This window comes from Lepidochelys kempii, chromosome 12 (genome assembly GCF_965140265.1).
Source record: "Lepidochelys kempii isolate rLepKem1 chromosome 12, rLepKem1.hap2, whole genome shotgun sequence".
NCBI lineage: Eukaryota > Metazoa > Chordata > Testudines > Cheloniidae > Lepidochelys > Lepidochelys kempii.
Window position 1 is genome coordinate 1,271,923 of NC_133267.1, and position 19,980 is coordinate 1,291,902.

The following is a 19,980-nucleotide window of genomic DNA, read 5'->3' on the forward strand; positions in this document are numbered from 1 at the left end:
TGGGCCTGAGCGCGAAACCGCCGCTTGCTTCTCAGCCCTCCCAGGCTTCACACGTGAACAGCTGATTCGCGGGAAGCCGGGGGTGGAGAAGCAGAGGGGGTAGGAGGCAGAGCAGAGGTGAGCTGGGGCTGGGCATGGGGCGGGGAGCACCCCAGCTCACCTCTGCTCCGCCTCCTCCCCGTTCTGCTTCTCCAGCCCCAGAGCACCCATGGAGTTGGTGCCTAAGGCACCACTTTTGATGTGATCAGTGGCGGGAGCGGCCGCTCCCCTTGCTCCCCCCGCAGCTACGCTACCCCATCCCTAGGAGCCAGAGGGACCTGCTGGATGCTTCCTGGGAGCTGTCCCAAGTAAGGACCTCCGGGACTCCCCACCTCCCCCGCAAGCAGGTCCCTCTGGCTCTTAGGGACGGGGTGGGCACCCGCTACAGTGGCCCACGAGACCCTCCTGCCCGGTTCTGGGGGAAGTCAGGGGAGGGGGTTGGATGGGGCAGGAGTCCCGGGGGGTGGGGGTGGGCCATGACCCCCTTGTGGGGTAAGGAGGGAACCGGTTGTTAAGATTTTGGCTGCTCATCACTGGCTGTGGGGGAACTTACAGCTACTCTCCTTCCTACAGTAGGTGTCACTGGGGGGCCTGGCGTGGGGGGTGCTGGTTGTGGAGGGAGAGCTGGCTCTGGGAAATTGCCACGCAGGAGAAGCTATAGAGAGTTGAAATATTAACTCTTGCTTGGGCTGGTGGCTTCCCGACATCAGGACATGGGAGGAGAAGTGCAGGCTGGGCTTTGACCGAAAGAGCCTTCCACCCTTCTTCAAGGGACCTACGTTTTTTTCTTTAAACAAAGCTAGTGAGGTGGATTTGAGCTAAGCATGGTCTGTCCTGAGCCCATGCCCTCCCGTTTCCTAGGGACATCATTACAGGCAGGCTGGCCTCGTGCCAGGTGCTGCCCCCCTTGTCTTGGCCAAGGCACGTTTGTCTGAGACCCCTGGTTTGTCTACATTGCAATGCTGGGAGCAAGTTTTAGTCCCCAGGGAAGCTTGGGGGTTCCTTCTTGGGTTTAATCAAATTTGGGTTTTATTTACTTGTTTTTTGTCCTATGTGGCTTGGGCTGGACACCACCATCTAGAACAAATTATATCAGTCCTCATCTGCAGCAGCCCCCTATCCCATTCCTGCACCAACCTCCACCCCATACACACAGAGCTCTGACCTGCAGCCCCCTGCCATTCAATTCCTGCCCTCCCCTCACCCCACCCCCACTCTGCCGGTGCCCCTCTGGCCTGACCTGCAGCCCCCCGCCGTTCCACTCCTGCCCTCACCCCTTCTCCAGCTCTGCCGGTGCCCCTCTGGCCTGACCTGCAGCCCCCCACCGTTCCACTCCTGCCCTCACCCCTTCCCCAGCTCTGCCGGTGCCCCTCTGGCCTGACCTGCAGCCCCCCACCGTTCCACTCCTGCCCTCACCCCATCCCCAGCTCTGCCGGTGCCCCCCTGGCCTGACTTGCAGCCCCCCGCCGTTCCACTCCTGCCCCACCCCACCCCCAGCTCTGCCAGTGCCCCTCAGGCCTGAGCTGTGACACGCCTGCTGTTCCGGTGGTGGTCCCCCATAAAGAGACGTTGGTTGTGTTGAGTTGTGTGGCAGTGTGGTGCCTGGGACACTTAGCTAAGCCAGCTCCCTGCTATGTTACATTTTGCTATAACAGAGGAGTCCAGAGTCTGAAGGCCAAACCCTCTGTGCCTTCTTGTCTCAGAGACCGTTGGGTTTTTGAGCTCTTAACCTCCACTTCCTTGCTCAAGGTAGCCATGAAACCAAAGGAAGGTGGGTCAGCAACTCCTCAAAGGCTCTGTGAGCTGGGGAGGAGAAGGAGCTCATGCAGTGAACACACCCACCACAGAGCAGAAACCACTCCATGTGCTTGACCTCTTCGGGGTCGCAGGACAAGAGGTTGCCCTGGAGCCAGCCTTTGTTGCAGTGCACTGGGCTGCTGCCGAGTCGTCAGGCCAGCTGGGCGTCCTGTCTGTGAGGAGAGCTTTCCTCCAAGACTCGCAGCGTGATCTTGGGTAACTTCTGTTTCAGAACCAGGACGACGGCACCTCCAGCAACCCCTATGCTCTGACGAACACCGTAACACCGCCATTGCCCACCTTCGCCCGGGTCTCTAATGCCTACGGCTCCTACCAGGATTCCAACATCCCATTTCCACGGACCTCTGGAGCCAGGTTCTGTGGCGCAGGTTGGTCTGACGGCTGGTTTAGAGCCATCCACCAAGGGATCAGTCAGCTGATCTGCCTGCTGGAGATCCCTCGGACAGTGGGCACTCACCCTGGAGCAAAGGCAGGCTTTGGTCGCTGGCCCCCCAGCTGATAGGGGGTGAGGTTAGACAGCCAGGGCTGTCCGTTCTGTAGGAATCGCACTAGTTCGCAGCTGCTCTCAGGCCACCTTGTGAGCGGTGTTTGGTGTGTGAAACTGGGAGACAAAGAAGAGCTGAAAATATCTAGAACCACCTGCTGGGCTGGAGGTGCTGCTGCCTGTCAGAGATAGGGGGGTTCTGGTAGTGTCTTGGGCATGAACATAACCCCCTCTCCAGGAGCAGGTTGGCATCTGCATGCCTTCCCGTCTGTGGCACAGCATGCTGGCTCCTCCCCACGGCAAACTGCTGCACATGGCTCCTTGACCCTCTTGTTACCTACCTCCTGTGACTGGGGCTGGTGGGAGAGCTGCCCTTCCCTTCCTCCAGGTTGAACCCTTGCACACTGGTACCTTCGTTCCCAGCAGTAAGCTCCCAGCATGCCAGCTGGAAGCCTGTCCATTAGTAACTCCTGTTGCCCAGCCCTCGTGGGAAGTGAGGGCACAGTCATTAATAACTATCTTCCCAGGAGGGCATGTGCCAGGTAGTGACCTTCTCAAGGGGCAGATTAGGGTCTGTTTAAAAGCTCTTGAATTGTGGAAAGTTGCTTTAGATGCAGGAGTGACTCTCCCTGCATTCCGGTTTGAAAGTCTCGTGTGCCGGGGTAGTACAATGTAACACAGCCACACTCGTTTCACCTGACAAAGTGAAGCAGGTTAGTCAAGGCAGCTTGGATCTGCTAAGCCTGCTGTGCCATGCCGGCGGGCAGGGCATACTGGGCTGAAGAAGGTTGTTGGGGCACTACCAAATGGGTGTAGACTTACAGGTACTTCATATGTACCACCTCTCTCTTCATCTTGTGCTGGGCTACACTGCGAGTCTGAACAGTGAGAGCAGCTCCTCTCTGTCTAGTTATTTATCATCACTGGAGTATCCGAGTGCTTGACAAATGACAGTGCAGAGTTACAGCTCAAGGACAGGGCTTCTCCTTCTCCTCCTCTCCTCGGAGCCAGCTGTGAGGAGCTGATGAATTGAAAAGCTCTGACATAGCTGGGCTCTTTATTTTGATGGGTTCAGGGAAGTAGATTTGGCTTGAGAAAAATCAGATTGTCTAGATGGCATTTACAGACCAGGATGAGCTGAGGGGAGAGGGGCTGGGCTGGTTTGTGGGCATCCCGCCACATGCCTCATTACTGTTGGTGGGGTTTGTGTGCCTTAAATTCACAGGCATCACTGTGAAAGCTACCCCTTTGGGCAGGGGAAAGGGCTGCGAAAGTTCAAATCCTATCTGTGCAGAATGTGGTTTTATGTCCTGTCTCCACAGGTTACCTGGTATATTTTACAAGACCCATGACAATGCACCGTGCAGTCTCTCCTACAGAACCTACTCCCAGGTGAACACAAAGTCACGCATTTCAGCAAAGCCTGCAAAATCCCCCTATATTACACTGGTGAATGGAATGGGTTACTTAGGGAGGTGGTGGAATCTCCTTCCTTTATAGGTTTTTAAGGTCAGGCTGGACAAAGCAGTGGCTGGGATGATTTAGCTGGGGTTGGTCCTGCTTTGAGCAGAGGATTGGACTGGATGACCTCCTGAGGTTCCTTCCAACCCTGATATTCTATGATTCTATGAATGGATTTGCCAGTGACTGGAGCTAGGGGCTAGAGGCTGGGAGGACAGCAGCTGCTGAGCCACTGGTTTTCAGTAAGTCCAGTCGCTAGTGCCTTGGTCTCAGGAAGTATAAGAAGTCAGAGATGCTGGCTGCTTGCTTCAGCTGAGCTTTCCCATGTTAATACATGCCAGAAATAACAGTGGTGCCAGGCTAGTGACATGCTGTAGCTGGAACTCCCATGGTGGTTTGCCAAGGGTAAGTTACTGAAAACTTGTTCTCTTCTTTGGCAGATCTCTGTCGGCTTTATCGGCCTATCATAGTGGCCTGATCACGCCGATGAAGATCCGTACGGAAACCCCAGGCAATCTGCGCTTGTACAGTGGGAGTCCCACCCGCAGTGAGAAGGAGCAGGTCTCCATCAGCTCCTTCTACTACAAGGAGAGGGTAAGGGCCTGGCCAGGAAACCTTTCCCAATGCCTGTAACAACCTGCTTTCCTTCTCTCTAGCCCGTTAGCATCACTGCCCTTAACCACATACATTAGTGCCCAAGGAGCTTCTTCATTCTACTAGGGACGCGTTCCCTTATGAGCCACTCTGGTGAAAAGTCACCGTGGCTTGGCTCCTTTGTGTTGTTTCTCTGTCCATTGATCACTCCTCTGTTTTGACTGGCCCATTTATTTCAGCTTCCCTCTGAACTTGCTGTTAGTTGGACTGATTCCCTTGCAGAGGTAGGCCTAACATAACCAAGGTGCTCCCTGTGCAGCTGAACGCAGAGCTCCTACGAGCAATGTCTGTGGAGGTTGCAGAACAAATGGGGACTGCTCTAGAGCCTCCGGAGTGAGGATCTCCATAACCAGTTGGCCTGTGTCTGCTTTCCCTGACATGCTCCAGGGTAAAGAACCAGGCCTCTGGTACTGGCTCACTGAGGAACTCCAGGGGGAGCTGCCTCCATTTCTAGATGGGGTTGTCAGTGGTCACACCTAGATGCCCCAGTTGGCGATGGTGGCCCATCTTGCTAACTGCTGTACACAGACTGTGACAAGACGTCCCTGGCCCAGCTGGATAGGTTAAGTGCACCTGTTACCATTGCAGAGTGGGCTAGTCCTGACTCAGGAAACCCTTTGGGAGTAGTGGCATGTTTTCTCACCATTGTGTCCTGTTACACTGGGGGAAGAAGGGCTGAATAAGTGAGGCTGCAAGAAGTTCTAAAAGAGCAATTTGGTGGCGGGTCCAGAGGGGCCTATTGTGCAGGTGTTGTGTGAGTAACCAGCCTTGCAGCCTGTTCCAGGGTGAACTGACATGCTTGAAACAAAGAATTCAAAGAACCGTATAAACTTATTCACAGAATGCCTTAACATTCCAGACTTCCAAAGTAAATGGCCCAAGGCCTGTGCTCAGGTATGGAGTTTCTCCTGCAGCAGTGGATGGCTTCCCAGATGCCTAAAGCAGGACAAAGAGATGCTTAAGAGCCTGAGTTTTCCTCACTGTTGCCCTGGGGAGTTAGTCCTGGCCTCTTGTCCTGGCAGGGCAGCAAAACAGGAACTGATTTTCCAGCAGCCTGCTTTAATTGTATTTCCTCATGGACAGAATGTCCAGCAGTCACCACTTTGGGTCTGTATTATGCTCAACTGATAGGCAATAGAACGTTCAGCCATGGGCGGAGCCTCTGGGGGGACCTCTCCTCATCAAAAGCCCTGCCTCCATATAGACCCCAGTAGGCTCTCTTAGCCCTGGTCTACACTGGGGGGGGATCACTCTAAGTTACGCAACTTCAGTTACGTGAATAACGTAGCTGAAGTCAACGTACTTAGATCAACTCACCGTGGTGTCTTCACCATGGTGAGTTGGCAGCTGCCGCTCCCCCATCGACTCTGCCTGCGCCTCTCGCGGCGCTGGAGTACGAGAGTTGACAGGAGAGCGCACGGGGATTGATTTATCGTGTCTAGACTAGATGCCATAAATCGATCCCTGCTGGATCGATCACTGCCTGCCGATTCAGCAGGTAGTGAAGACACACCCTTATTGTTCTGCCCATATTCTACTCAAACTTCCTTTCAGTGGGCACTGCTGTGTTGCTGCCTGATCATTAGCATTCCAGCCTATCCCCGCCTTCACATGAGAGTCTATTTGAAGAGCTGCTCCCTCTGTAGTATGCTTGTCCCTGACACACACCTTGCTAACATGCCAGGCTAGTGTAAAAATGTGCACATAAGCACGTGGGTGTTATTTTTATGGGACCTGCCTCTCCAGCCCATGAACTGATGGTGACACGACCTTAATATGTCCAGGAAAAACCTACACAACCAAGCACATGTGTGTTGTTGTGTTGGGTGAAATACAGATAGACTCATATGTCCTCCTCTCCCAGCCCTGCAGGCTTTCCTTTGTCCAGGCTACTCTAAGAGCAGGGCAAGAAAGTAAGAACCGCACACAATGTTGCTGCAGGTGAAAAAGTCACAGATATTTGTCTGTAGGCAGAGGAGTCATGGAATGAGATTTTCTGACTTCTCAGAGTTTGATCTCGCAGCCTTCCTGTTATATTAATGGTTTGGGTTTTTTGAATCATTAAATTTTAGGGTTAGGAAAAAAAAATCTGGATCTTGTCAACTCCTTGCTCTGGAGGATCGATTGGTTTTAATACAAATGTAAATGGGCCATTTAAACCATCAATTTAAATCACCAAGTGGAAAGCCTGAATTTAAATAATTGATTTTTATCAACTTTTCCATTTGTACTTTGGTTATTTTCTGAAGAAAGGTGCTTTCTCTTTGGTTGATATAACCATTAAAACATGTTCATTTACAACTAAATAGAGACTTTTCACTAGGTTTGGTACATCTGTTTACTTCCTGGAAGGGTTCACTATAACTATATAGACTTATTTAAGCAATGATAGCTTAATATTTTCAGATGCTTATTAATTGTAGATTTTTAGTATATTAGAAAATGGTGAATGAGATATTGCTTATTTACTAGATAATGAACATTTTGCTCATGAACTATATCAAGGTGCATTAGGATGGTAACTAGAATTAAACACGAAACAGCAAATACAATTTCTTTTTATTTAGCAAAGCAAACTTAAATGTTTTGGACAAATAAACTTCTCTGACCAAAACATGTTTCACATTTACAACTAAATGATTAAACAGAGGATTTGACTGTAGTCAGTGAATTAAACTGATTATTTCAGGTCAGCCTGGGAACATTTTTAGATATGCCTCAGTGAAAGTGACCTAGTCCTTGTCCTACATTCCTAGTCTTCCCCTATTCTCTTGAAAATGAGAGTGTCTCCTAAATTACTTAGGCTGATTTGTGCCATATTTATAAAGTTTGACCTCAAAAGTTAAATGTTTTTCTCCTGGTTCTTTCTTTCATATAGAAAAGCAGCCTTTTGATTTTTTTTTTTATAGAGGCTTATGGATTCAGCCTATTTATTTTTTATTTAAGTGTTTTAAGAGATTATGACTAAATTTAGGCCTTAACATATTTTGAGTTAATAAAATCTGAATGGAATGAATTCTGAATGTATTTAAACAACAAAATAAAAAAAATCCAATTTAAATAAAAACTGCTTTTGTTTAAAAAAATCAATTTTATCTCCCCTGGATGTAAAACAAAATCCCCTTCTAGCAGAGACCAGCCAAGTTAAATTTCAGTCAAAAAAATGAATACTCCAGAAAGATAACTAGGTATTTAAACTGCAAATACCTCTGCGGCCATATCCATAGCAGTCACTACCAAAGGGATGGCTGGAATCAACAAACATTGATCAACATTGCTGAACACAGAATATACTCTAGTGTTCCTGGAGAGGCAGCTAAGCTACTGAGATCTCTAAATGAAAACTGAAAATGGGTCTCTGAGAATTAATGTGCCGCCCCTCCCCACCACCCTCAACCCCTAAAAAAGTGACTCACAATTATTAGCCAGGAAGAAGGAGAAAAGTTGGGTTTCTAGTAGAAGTTTCACCAGCCAACAGCAATACGATTAGTGTCAATGGAGAGTTGTAATTTTCTATTGTTTCGTTTGTATAATGCTAGTACCCAAAGGCCTCTGGGACTCAGAGCACCCAGCACTGTGTAAACATGTAGTAAAAGGCAGGGGCTACCCTGAGGAGTTTACAAATCAAGGTCCTGATCCTGCAAAGAACTGCACAGCGCCATTGACTTGGATGGGCTCCATCCTCATGGTTTTCTCTACGAGGTTGGAACTTAAGTAATTTCAAGAAAAGAAAGTGTTTGGGAGTTCTCTCCAGGCTCATGTGCAGAGCACAGCCTCCTTTCCTGGCTCAGGAACTAGCACCATCAGCTTCTTGCCCAAATCCATTCCATGAGAGAAACATGGCATCCCCTCCATGGTAATAGGACAGTGGATGGATTTGCCTGATTTCTCTGACGTCCGTGGTCTTGTTACTTTGCACTCACGTGCTGGTATCAAAGCTTCAGAATCCACACTACCCGGCTGGCAGATCTGAACATTACAAGCCCAAAGACTGAGATCTCAGTCCAAGGGGAATCATCCAGAATAGAGCCGCTGCCCGTTCACTGGCATGAGATCTGTACAACAAGGGCAGGTGCCAGACTCAGTACTACTTTGAGGCACTATAAATGAGACCGTCCAATGGTGCCTTCAGTAGAAGTTATTTGAGTGAAGCAGAGTGGGGGAATCTTAATTCTCTTTCTCTGCTTGTCTCAACTATATTTAATTTCTTACTGCTGGGCCCTTCCTCCTCCTCTTGTGAAGGTTGTTGCAGGTGCCTGCAACCGAAGGAGGGGTAGTTCTCCTGGTAAGCCTTTCTCTGAATCCTCCCAGCGTGACTCTGTCTTGCTGAGCCATGCAACAAGCTGAATATGAACAACTCTCTCATGGTGGTGTAGTTTACTGCCTTGTGGCTGTTAAAGCTTTTTGTGTGAGGATGGTGGTGATGGAAGAAATGTTCCAGCAATGAGACACAGGGTCAGGTTGTATCAGAGGCTCAGACCATGGTTGACAGCTCTGAGTGTCCTTTATTGGCTGAAAATGGCTTGGCATGCTATTGCAGACAGCAGAGATGAGCAAGATGTCACCTTTCTCCTTTTGACTCCAACCCATTTGTACTCGAAGTGGTTTTGAATCCAGATCAAGGTTTTGTATTTATTCGGGAAGCATACGGTTCATCCTTAAGGCTACTGGAAACAGTCTGTGTTTAGAATTTTTTTTTATAAAGGCATACTTTGACTGTGTAACACGAGTCAGTGAACGTGACCAAGATTATGCTGATCCAACTTGAATGCAAAAAGGAAGGAAGGGAAAAACTTACTGGATCCGATCTGTCCCCTCTGCCCCCATAGTCCCTGGGTCTGGTGCCGGACTGCTCCTTACCATGTGTTCACCTGTCCTTTGGTCCACTTCACTATTAAATGGGGCGTCCCTTTGCTGGGTTAGTGTACAGCCTATAACATCTCACAGCCAGGGAGCTTTTCCTGATAGACTAAATTTGTCTTTCACCATTACTCCTAGTTACCCCCTGCCCCAGTCTTGCTGGCTCAAAGGAGAGAGAACACAGACACAAAGAAACCGGACCATTTGGCAGCTCCCACAAGGGCATTGTAGTAAATCAGGTGTCAGTGAAATCAAATCAGTGCAGAGCTTCTGGGTCTGCCATTTTTTTTCTCAGCATCTCTAATTGTAGCTCCTGTCATTGGCCCAGCCATTCGACTGAAAGTAAAAGAGGAATCTTTAGGCCCATTGTAAGATTCCCATTTTGGGGATTTTACCATAAACACTGTGCCAGGTTCCAATGGCCGATGTTCCTGCAGGTCCCAAGGGAGGAGCAATGTGAGCAGCTGGGTGGCTAAGGAGCCTGCGAGAGAGCTCCTTACCTTACCTGGCCCAGTATCTCCAGCCAAAGGCAAAGAGCCTGGCTCGCTGCTCAGCTTGGGCACGGCCCTGCTATGGAGTCAGCTGAGCCATGAATTCATGAGCTCTGTTAGCAATGGCATCGTCTTTAGTGTCAAGGCCTGTCAGCCCTCTCATGCTGGAAACCCTTTGTGAGTTCCTCACGTGGGCTGCTTAGAATCATAGAATATCAGGGTTGGAAGGGACCTCAAGAGGTCGTCTAGTCCAACCCCCTGCTCAAAGCAGGGCCAATCCTCAATTTTTGCCCCGATCCCTAAATGGCCCCCTCAAGGATTGAACTCACAGCCCTGGGTTTAGCAGGCCAATGCTCAAACCACTGAGCTATCCCTCCCTTCTCCATAGCATTCTTGGTCTGCCTTTGTAGTCCTGTGAACACACAGGAAAATCTCCCTTTCACCACCCCTGACTGCTCTCCAGGTAGCACACCAACAGTCTGCCACAGTTGTGGGTTCTGGGGCCATGGCAGGCACCAGCTATGTTAAATGTAATGTGTTCAGGCTGGTGCTTAGTTCTATGCTTCCAGCACCTTAGTGAGGAAGCATTTTCTAGTGCTTAGAGGGCCGGGACTCAAGAGATCTTGGTTCTGTCCTCGACTGCATCACTGCCTCGCTGTGTGACCTAGAGCAAGTCTCTTCACCCCTTTGTGCCAGTTACAATAATATTCCTCCACCTCAGGTGGGAGGCTTAGCTCATTAATGCCTGTAGAGAACTGAGGTCCTCCAAAGGAGCCAGTGATGGGCCGAGAGACAGCAGCCCCCTCCCTGCAGAACCTATGGCTAATGTCACACTGCAGAAGGAAGGGGTGATGCTTCCGATTGGACCTTGATTTGAAATGGCCCTTTGTGGAACACTGTGGAGTAACAAACTACAGGCCACAATGCCCCTTGCTCCCTCGGTCCAGGCTTTTTTGGATTTTAGTTATTTATTCTTTTCTTTTTCTTGGTGCCTTTCTTCCTTTCTCATCTGGGGTGTAGTGTTTTCATGCGCAGATGTCTCTTCGCTCTGCTCGGCGGCGCTGGTCCATACAAGCAATTAACGACTTCCCGGTACTGTGTGCTGTGCTAATGCTCTCCTTCCCTTACCCTGTCTTCTGCCCAAGAATAAAGCACTCCCTGCCTGACCTAGGCTAACCTGAACAACAGGCTGTTCCATTATTAGACCCAGTGCCAAGAAGGGGTAGATGGGGTCATGGAGTAGGGGAGTTGCACTATACACTGAACCTAAAAGAGTCCAGAGAATCAAATATGATAACACTTCTGAATGGGCGGTAGCATCTGTAGAGAGACAGATCCCAAACTGTAAGAGTATACTAGTGGGCTTGTCCAACCCAGCCTTCTGATCACGAAAAGGCTGCTGAGGGAGATCAGAGAGGCTAATAACATAGTAGAAAAGGATGTACTTTACTTTCAAGGAGTAAAGGGAGCAATTAAGGAGGCTAAGGACATTGCAGAAAAGCAAAATGATTTCTTTGCACCAGTGTGAGGATCCGTGAGTCCTGAACCCATGCCCACAGGCGCTCAGGCCACTGCTGGATCCACAGTACCACCTAACAGCTCTACTACTGACTGGAGAATTGGGAGCTGTCCACTAAAGTTACTGCCCAGAGGTACCTGATGGGAGGAGCTCTTGAGTATGCTATTTAAGCTAGAAAGAGACACAGGAAGTTGTCTGTGCAACAGGTTGGATCCTGGCTTGCTGCTACAGACCCTGACTCCAGCCTTGTCCCCAGTTCCTGACTTTGACCCTGTCCTATTTCCGCTACTTGCTCCAGTCCCTGAATCCTATCACCCTGGTGACTGACTGCTCTGGCTCTGACGAGGCTATGGCTCTTTGGTTTCTGAATCAGCACTGGTGCACCTGTTTCCTGTCTGACCCTGCCTCCAGCTTTCAGCTCCAACACCTGACTCTGGACATACCTGTTGGCTTTTGGTTCCTGAACACTGCGGTGATCACCAGGCCAGACCGCCCACATCCCAGTCATTGGTACCAGTCTTCCATAGACCCTGACAATCAGTCAAAACAACCGAGGAGGAGGGGTCACGCCTGTCCCAGGCCTTCTCTTTTCAGATAAGGACAAGGGGTCAGAGATGGAGATTTCAAAGAGGTCCTGGAACAAACTGCTAAAGAGCAGCAAGTCTCCTGGACTTCGCAGCATCATCCAACCATTTTAGAAGAAAAATTCACTTAAAGGAAGTGGTTGAGCTGCTGACAAAAACCTGCTATCATGAAAATCAGCTGCTGGTTTTTAATTCAATAGATTTGCTACCCTTCGGTCCTACCTCTAAAAAAGCAGTAGGGATTATTTTGGGAATGACAGAGCAGTAATCTGTAGTTCAGTACCAGGTACATGGTTGAGCTCTAATTAAAAATAGAATTATGGTACACCTAGAGGAACATGATACGATAGCGACAGACCAGCATGGCTTTTGTAAAAGAAAATTGTACCTCCGTAATCTACTACAACTCTATGAATGTGTCACCAAAATAGTGGCTGAAAGAGAATAGAAAGACATAATTCATTTGGACTTTCAAAAATCCTTTGACAGAATCCGTTGCAAAAGGCTATTAAGGAAACCAATGTTCTGATAGGGTGAGAAATAAAGTTTTACCGTGGATCAGCAACTAAGACAGAAAACAGAGCTAGAGGAAAATGGCCAGTTTTCCAACATGGCAAAAGTTTAAGTGAGATGCTCCAAAGTTCTATCCTCAGGCCAGTGTTCAATTTATTTATCAATTATCTGGAAAAGGGAGTGAGTAGTGAGGTGTCAAAATGTGTGGATAACCCATCATTGCTTAGATGAGTCAAGACAGGAGAAGAGGAACCTAATTTGAGTGAGGAACTACAGAAGGACCTAACCAAGCTAGGTGACTGTTCAGCACAACAGGTGGAAGGAATTCCACAATGAGAGAAGCAAAGTAATGCTCACTGAAAGGAATCCTCTGAATTGAGGAGTGTGGAGTGAAATATAATTGCTCAGGAAGCAGACCTGGGCATCACTGAGGACAGTGCAATAGAAACCTCTGCTCAATATGCAGCAGTCACAATGTCAGGATGTGTAAAGACTAGTGCTATCCATAGTATTAAGGCATTCTAGAAATCAGTCTACCAAAATGTTAAACAGAAAAGTAGACACTGTCGAAAATAAGTGTCTGAAAAATTCTAAGCGTTGGAAGGAAAGACTTCACCACCAATGTAGAGATCTGAGAAATTACTCACCAACGTCTCATTTCCACTAGAATTAGAAGAAAGCCCTGGTTGAATTTGGGGCATGTACTTTGGATGCCAAGAGACAAACTCCCCTGGGAAGCTGTCAAGTGGAAAGCAGCTGGTGTGAGGAAACTCGGGCATCCTAGGGAGAGCAGACCAGTCAGTCTTACCACTGTACAGCAGACAATGACAGAGCGGAATAGCAGAGTCTAGATTCCACTCTGTGCCCCAGTATTGGCACAGGAAGGATGCCATGTAATGATTGTATAAACCAATAGCACGCCCTCACCTGGAAAACAGTGTTCAGTGCCAGTCACCCTGCCTCAAAAGAGATACAGAAGAAATCGAAGGGGTTTTTGAAGACAGGCAGCTAAAATAGTTAGAGCCACGAGGGGAATTCCATATAAAGAGAGACTCAAAAGATGGAACTGTTTAATTTTAGAGAGGAGGAGACATGATGGAGGGATACAAAACAATGCCTCATATGGAAAAAGTGAATTACTTTGTTTCATAACCAAGAGCTGGGGACAGTCAGTGAAACCCCATAAGCAAATGTAAAACTGATTAAAAAAAAATATTTTTATGCCCTACATAACTATCATGTGACCTTTCTTGCCACCAGAGATCACTGAGACTGAGAACTTAGGGGGAGTCAGAGAACAATTAGACACTGATCAGGATAATGAGACTATCCACCAATTACATGAGAGAGGCACCAAACCATCCTGCTTCAGGGCAGGAACCAGCCACTAATGATGATGAGGGTCAGGAAGAAATAGTCCCCAAATGGACAAGTTTTTCCATAATTGCCCACTTGGGATTTTTTGCCCCTTCCTTGGAAGCTGCTGGGACTGGCTACCAGGGCAGATATTGCAAATAGCAAATCTTAATGTTGCAGAGAAGCTTGTTCTAAAAACCCTGGCAGTTTGGTGGCCAGGCAGGTTTCGGACACCTGTAATTGGAGTTTACTGGGGTTTGTTGTTCAAAATACAAGGAGGAGAACTTTTTGAGCAAGAAAGACTTGACAAACACACTGCGCCCCACTGGAGATTTCATGAGAAGCAGCTTGAACCTGATCTGGAGCTTGGTGAACTTAATCCTTGGCATTGTCTGCATTCTCCCCTCCTTCTATCCCTCCACCCCATTAAAAGAAATTTAACCCTTGAACCTCTCTATCTCTGATGTGCCCCTACATTTCATGGGGCTACCTAAGACACTGCCTGTGTCAGCAAGATCCTGAGGGGAGACACGAATGTTCAGTAGCCCCATTCCAAGAGGAGCATGCAGGATTTTGTAACCCGCTCTGCTGATTATGCAGGGATAATTGTGGTTGCTACAAGCAGTCGGTGGCTTATTCTTGGGCTGTCTGTTTCCACATTTAACCCGTTTACTGCCATCATTATCACCTCAGATTGCAGCAAATGGCACCCTTGGGCTAGCTGTGCAGTCATTACTCAGGGCTGTTCCCCACAACCATCCCCTTCCCCATGACTGTCTGAACACTCTCGGTTCCTTCCTCTTGATGCTCAGAGGAGCTCAAGAATCTCAATTCACTGTCACTAGCTATTTCCTTTCTCTCCTGCCTCTCCTCTTGGGCTCTCTGAAGCAGCTGAGGAGATGCAGTTCCCACTGGCTTGGATTCTAGATTGCACGAAGATAGAGGTAGAAAGGTTGGGGACAAATGACCCAAATTTTCCACCTGCAGCTTCAAGTACAATGGGGGCAGACTCATTAATTGACAGTTGAGCACCACCCATTATGTTCCCAGCCTCTTTAAACCTGAGCAGCCAATTGCAGGCTAGTGTGTCATGAAGGCAGTGGGGCACCATCAGCCTGTGGCAGAGCCCCCAGGGAGAAGCGCATTTCCTGTGCCTCTTGAATGCTGTGGACAGAGGGGTGTCTTTAAACCATCGAGGAGAATGCTCCCTGGGAAACAAGTTGAGCAAAAAGGGAGATGGAACCTTGTGTGATCTTTTCCCAAGCCCCGTGCAATGACAGACCCAAACACGGGACACTTCTGACCTTGGGTAATCCTGCCTTAAAAGTGCCCAAATATTGCCCAACTGAGGGCTACTCTTGTGGTTTGCCAATCATTTGGACCAAGGTGGAACGTCACTTGGGACCTGCAGTCTCCATGGGCTTCACCTCACTATTACACGTGAAGGTTGATATGGCTCACGTTTGGCTGCCCACACCAAGGCTGACATCTCCTGCTGCTTCCTTGGCTTTCTGTCCTACTGCCACTGGTTGGTTGAAGCAAGCAGGACTTTTAATTGGAGCTATCTCCACAGGCACAGCTCTGGGGGCGGGGGGGCGGGGACAGAAGCTGTAGGGTAGGCAGGGGGTGTGGGTTTTGTAACCACCATGTCATCTAGCTCTACTGGTGGAGCTAGGCCAGTGAACAATCCTGGGTCCAAATTTTGCAAGTATGTAGACAGCCCTTATCCAAGGGAAGGGGGAAGATTTGATTGACAGGCCCAGTAATCAGTTAATGTCTTCATTGTTTTGCCTGCCCTGTTGACATCTAGCAGTGTAAATGATCCATTCGTGGAATATCCCATTCTTCCATCCTCACCGCCCCCCCCCCCCAAAGTGACTAGTTTACTTGTGGAAAATGCTGTGTTTTGTCCATGTTCTGAGTCTCCAAAATGCCTCCCTAAAGGCAGGCGGGGTTTGAATCTGCTTTCAGTGACAGAAGGGCAGTGTGTGTGTGTTTCAGAGGAACCTACTTCAGTCTGGGAGAATTGTCCATCTGTGAGTGCTGCAGAGCAGATGGAATCCTCTCCCCTGCTGGGGCCCGCTAATTAACGGGTGGCCACTGTGTGGTACACTGCTCTCCAGAGTACTCTGCTGGCATACCTCTGCCAGAGTCGGTGGCATTAGACCTGCAGAGAACAGGCCCTGCGCCTGCAAACTTGGGTTCAAACGTCTGCTCCCTTCTGACCCAAGGAGGTTCCTGGTCAATGCTGTGTGGGGCACAGAGTGGGGAAGCATGCATGCTATAGCGCAAAGCACATTCTCTATTTCCTCCCTTCCCCCCATGCACTAATGGCTACCTGCTGTAAAACATTGATACTTCTGTGGGTATCCTCCAAATAGATCCAGCCTGCTCTGGGAAGTCTATCGGCATTTTCCATTGACTCCAATGAGAGCAACGTCTGGCACGCAACATATTGATCAGTTTCAGGGAGCAGTTCAAGGAACTACTGGACTAAAGGCAAGCCCTGCATATCAGAGAGGACACTGGCCCACACCCTACAGAGTGATCCCACTCAGAGATGAATTCTGATGCTTTTAGGAACAAATACACAATGCTGTTGAATGTCAAAATTTCTGCCCTGATTCTCTGGGGTTTGCACAGCTGGACGTGAGGGCAGAGCCCTGGTAGCTGGATTTTCAGAGGTTCTGAGCAGCATCCACAGCACCCCTTTTGATGTAAATGCTCAATGCCTCTGAATATCAGATCATACCTGTGCAGGCTACAGAAGTATGGGTGGGGCTTTGAAAAGCACCCACATCTGCCTCATTGAAAGTCAATGGGATATGTGCTCCTATGTCACCCTGACCTTAAATCCCATCCTAGACTCTCTTTAAAAAAATCTGTCCTTCACTTACCTGCCAGAGCCCAGGTCCAGACCCTCCGGGCTCTGTCTCACCTGTGCCATCTCAACGAGGTAAGGAGCGTGCATTCCTTCTTGGTTCTGTGTGGCAGGTTCTAGTGATGACCTCAGCTGCTGCATGGCAAAACCCAGAGTCAGTAAGGGAGGAATTAATTTTAAATGACCTTTAAAAATCAAGTGCCTGTGTGTGTAATTTTTAAGCCTGCCCAGTCTGTTCCTGTGCAGTCAGGGCGCGTTCAGCAGACCCTTGCTATTTCACTCTGCTCACCAAGAGATCCATTGCCCATCTTGGATTTTCCAGGAATCAAAGGCACAATCCGAGAGCATCACGTAGCAGCCAGTGTCTCCTGCAAGACATTGCTCCAGGCCCTTTGTGTGGTCAGGCCACTGCATGCACCCACTCCTCTCCCTCCAGTGGTGGGCCGACAAGCTGAGGAGTTGGAAGAGGCCAGGAAACTGGCCATCTAAAATAATTGATGTGGGTGGCCAAAGTAGTTTTATACATCCTGGCATAAAGGTGAAAACTCTGTGGCCATTTGGGGAAATGCTTGGCTTCCTTGCTCTGTCTCCTGAAATTAGCCGGTTCTGAGTGGCGACTGCTGTAGGAAGGTCGTGGGCTCCTCTGATTGAGTGTTGCCACCAGGCAGCCAGCTTTTATTCTCAGACAGAAGCATTGGTGAATGCTGTAGACAAGGAGGCACTGGAATCCAAGTCAGTCCCACCCTGGTCCTAGACAATGACACACAAAGGACCCATTAGAACTAGGTAGAAGAGACAACATGGGCATGTCAACTTCTCTTTGTAACTCTGGTCTGAAGCTAGCAGCAAATAAAGGACCTCCTCCCACACATCTCTGCTCAGAGCTCTTGCTGAACTCAGTGGTCGTCCTGTGTATAGTGGGCTCTTGGGACCAGACCCGGAACCATTGAAGATATTTTATTGGTCCTTCTGCCACCCTTTCTGCATATTATTGGCTTGCTAGGTATTGATTTGTTTTTACTGCCTACCCCCCTGGAATTTGTAAAATCCCTCTCAAGCGTGTGTGTTTGCCCTTGGGCTTGCCACTTGCCTGGCTTTCACTTCCTAGAGATGGAGACACTTGTTAATTAATGTAATTATTATTGTTCTTCGGGGGGTAACACACAGCTTTCGGAAGGCAGGGGTGGGTGCTGCTTGCATTACTCCTGATGCTCATGCATTGTTCCTGCCCTGATAACAGCTGCTGTCTTCCTCCCTCAGTTACTTGTTGCCATCTATTCTGCAGAAATCAAGGAGATGGAAAAGCAAGCGTGAGGGGACAGATGCGAATAACCGACCTATTAAAGCTGCTGGCAAAGTCATCATACAGGATATCTCTTGCCTGCTTCCCGTGCACAAATCGCTAGGGGAGCAGTACATGTGAGTACCAGCCCACAGAGCCCTATCTCTAGCCCCGAACTAAGGTGGCCCTCAATGCCACCGCTGTGCTCTGCAGTGTCAAAATCAATCAACATCTTGTTCCACTGAGCACCATCCTTCACCTCTTGCATCATTCCCATGGTGTCCCTGTCTACCTAGGAGAGATGGCTTCTTTCCCAAAAACTTCTGGAAGGGATGCATGGTGAAGGAAATGTGGGAACCAGCGCCAGCCCTAGCAGCTGAAAATTGTATATCTGGCTGTTGCAGGACTTCATCATTTGAAACAAACATTGTGAGCGTGGGCCCCTTTTCATAGGGGTGCATGTTAAAGGAGAACTCTAAAGGGTTGGTTTTGGAATGGGCTTTCGCCCTTTTTTGCTTCTTTACAATGGATGAGGAGGCCTGGAAATCCATAGCTATCTGTTTATCTCTCTATCTACCTACCTATGCGTGCACATACACTCAAACACGCTTCCTCTCTCTTGCTCTCAAAAAGGTGTTTTCAACTTTGTGTGCGCGCGCGTTGTGACAAGATGGCCAATGTTCATATGGTGGGACGTGCCCTTTTCTTGGGGGGGAGGGGAGCCCTCGGAGGCATTAAGACGCCACCCCTTGCCCCTGCTCTTGGGTGCTGAGGGCCCTGCTAGTGGCCCAGGAAGGCAATAGAGGAGGGAAACGGGAGGGGTCTGGGTTTGCTCCTTGCTCTGAATCCCAGCCCCTGCAGGTTTCTTACCCTCAGTCCTTCAACGCTGTGGGGAGGGAGTCTCCCTGTCCTGCTGCAGCAGGGTCTCCCTTACCTCAGTTCTCTGGTCTTCCAAATCTCACAACAACCCTCCACGCTCCAGTCCTCTCTCCTTCCTCCTCCCCCTCTGACTGTGTCAAGGTTCCTCCCCCACTCTGAACTCTAGGGTACAGATGTGGGGACCTGCATGAAAAACCTCCTAAGCTTATCTTTACCAGCTTAGGTCAAAACTTCCCCAAGGTACAAAATATTCCACCCTTTGTCCTTGGATTGGCCGCTACCACCACCAAACTAATACTGGTTACTGGGGAAGAGCTGTTTGGACACGTCTTTCCCCCCAAAATACTTCCCAAAACCTGGCACCCACTTCCTGGACAAGGTTTGGTAAAAAGCCTCACCAATTTGCCTGGGTGACTACAGACCCAGACCCTTGGATCTTAAGAACAATGAACAATCCTCCCAACACTTGCACCCCCCCTTTCCTGGGAAATGTTGGATAAAAAGCCTCACCAATTTGCATAGGTGACCACAGACCCAAACCCTTGGATCTGAGAACAATGAAAAAGCATTCAGTTTTCTTACAAGAAGACTTTTAATAAAAATAGAAGTAAATAGAAATAAAGAAATCCCCCTATAAAATCAGGATGGTAGATACCTTACAGGGTAATTAGATTCAAAACATAGAGAACCCTTCTAGGCAAAACCTTAAGTTACAAAAAAGATACACAGACAGAAATAGTTATTCTGTTCAGCACAGTTCTTTTTCTCAGCCATTTAAAGAAATCATAATCTAACACGTACCTAGCTAGATTACTTACTAAAAGTTCTAAGACTCCATTCCTGGTCTATCCCTGGCAGAAACCAGCATATAGACAGACACACAGACCCTTTGTTTCTCTCCCTCCTCCCAGCTTTTGAAAGTATCTTGTCTCCTCATTGGTCATTTTGGTCAGGTGCCAGCGAGGTTACCTTTAGCTTCTTAACCCTTTACAGGTGAGAGGAGCTTTCCCCTGGCCAGGAGGGATTTCAAAGGGGTTTACCCTTCCCTTTATATTTATGACAGACTGCCTGAAGATTTTATTAGGTTCCTGACAGGGCCTTAATTGACAACAGGTGCTCCAATTAACCTGTAGCAACCCTCCCTAGTCTACAGGGAACT

General features: G+C 48.7%; 1 protein-coding gene across 12 annotated transcripts in view; it reads left to right on the forward strand.

Annotated features, from left to right (window-relative positions):
* Positions 1-19,980, forward strand: part of WDR59 (WD repeat domain 59) — a 96,288-nt gene that overhangs the window by 58,381 nt on the left and 17,927 nt on the right. For 9 of the 12 annotated variants that reach the window (XM_073307070.1, XM_073307066.1, XM_073307068.1 and 6 more), the window contains 4 exons: positions 2,069-2,225; positions 3,664-3,733; positions 4,243-4,396; positions 17,946-18,079. In XM_073307070.1, coding sequence (XP_073163171.1) covers positions 2,069-2,225; positions 3,664-3,733; positions 4,243-4,396; positions 17,946-18,079 — 515 coding nt within the window. Of the gene's footprint in view, positions 1-2,068; positions 2,226-3,663; positions 3,734-4,242; positions 4,397-10,827; positions 10,900-17,920; positions 18,080-19,980 lie in introns of those variants that run through there. The other 3 variants (XM_073307074.1, XM_073307073.1, XM_073307072.1) reach the window with 3 other exon arrangements.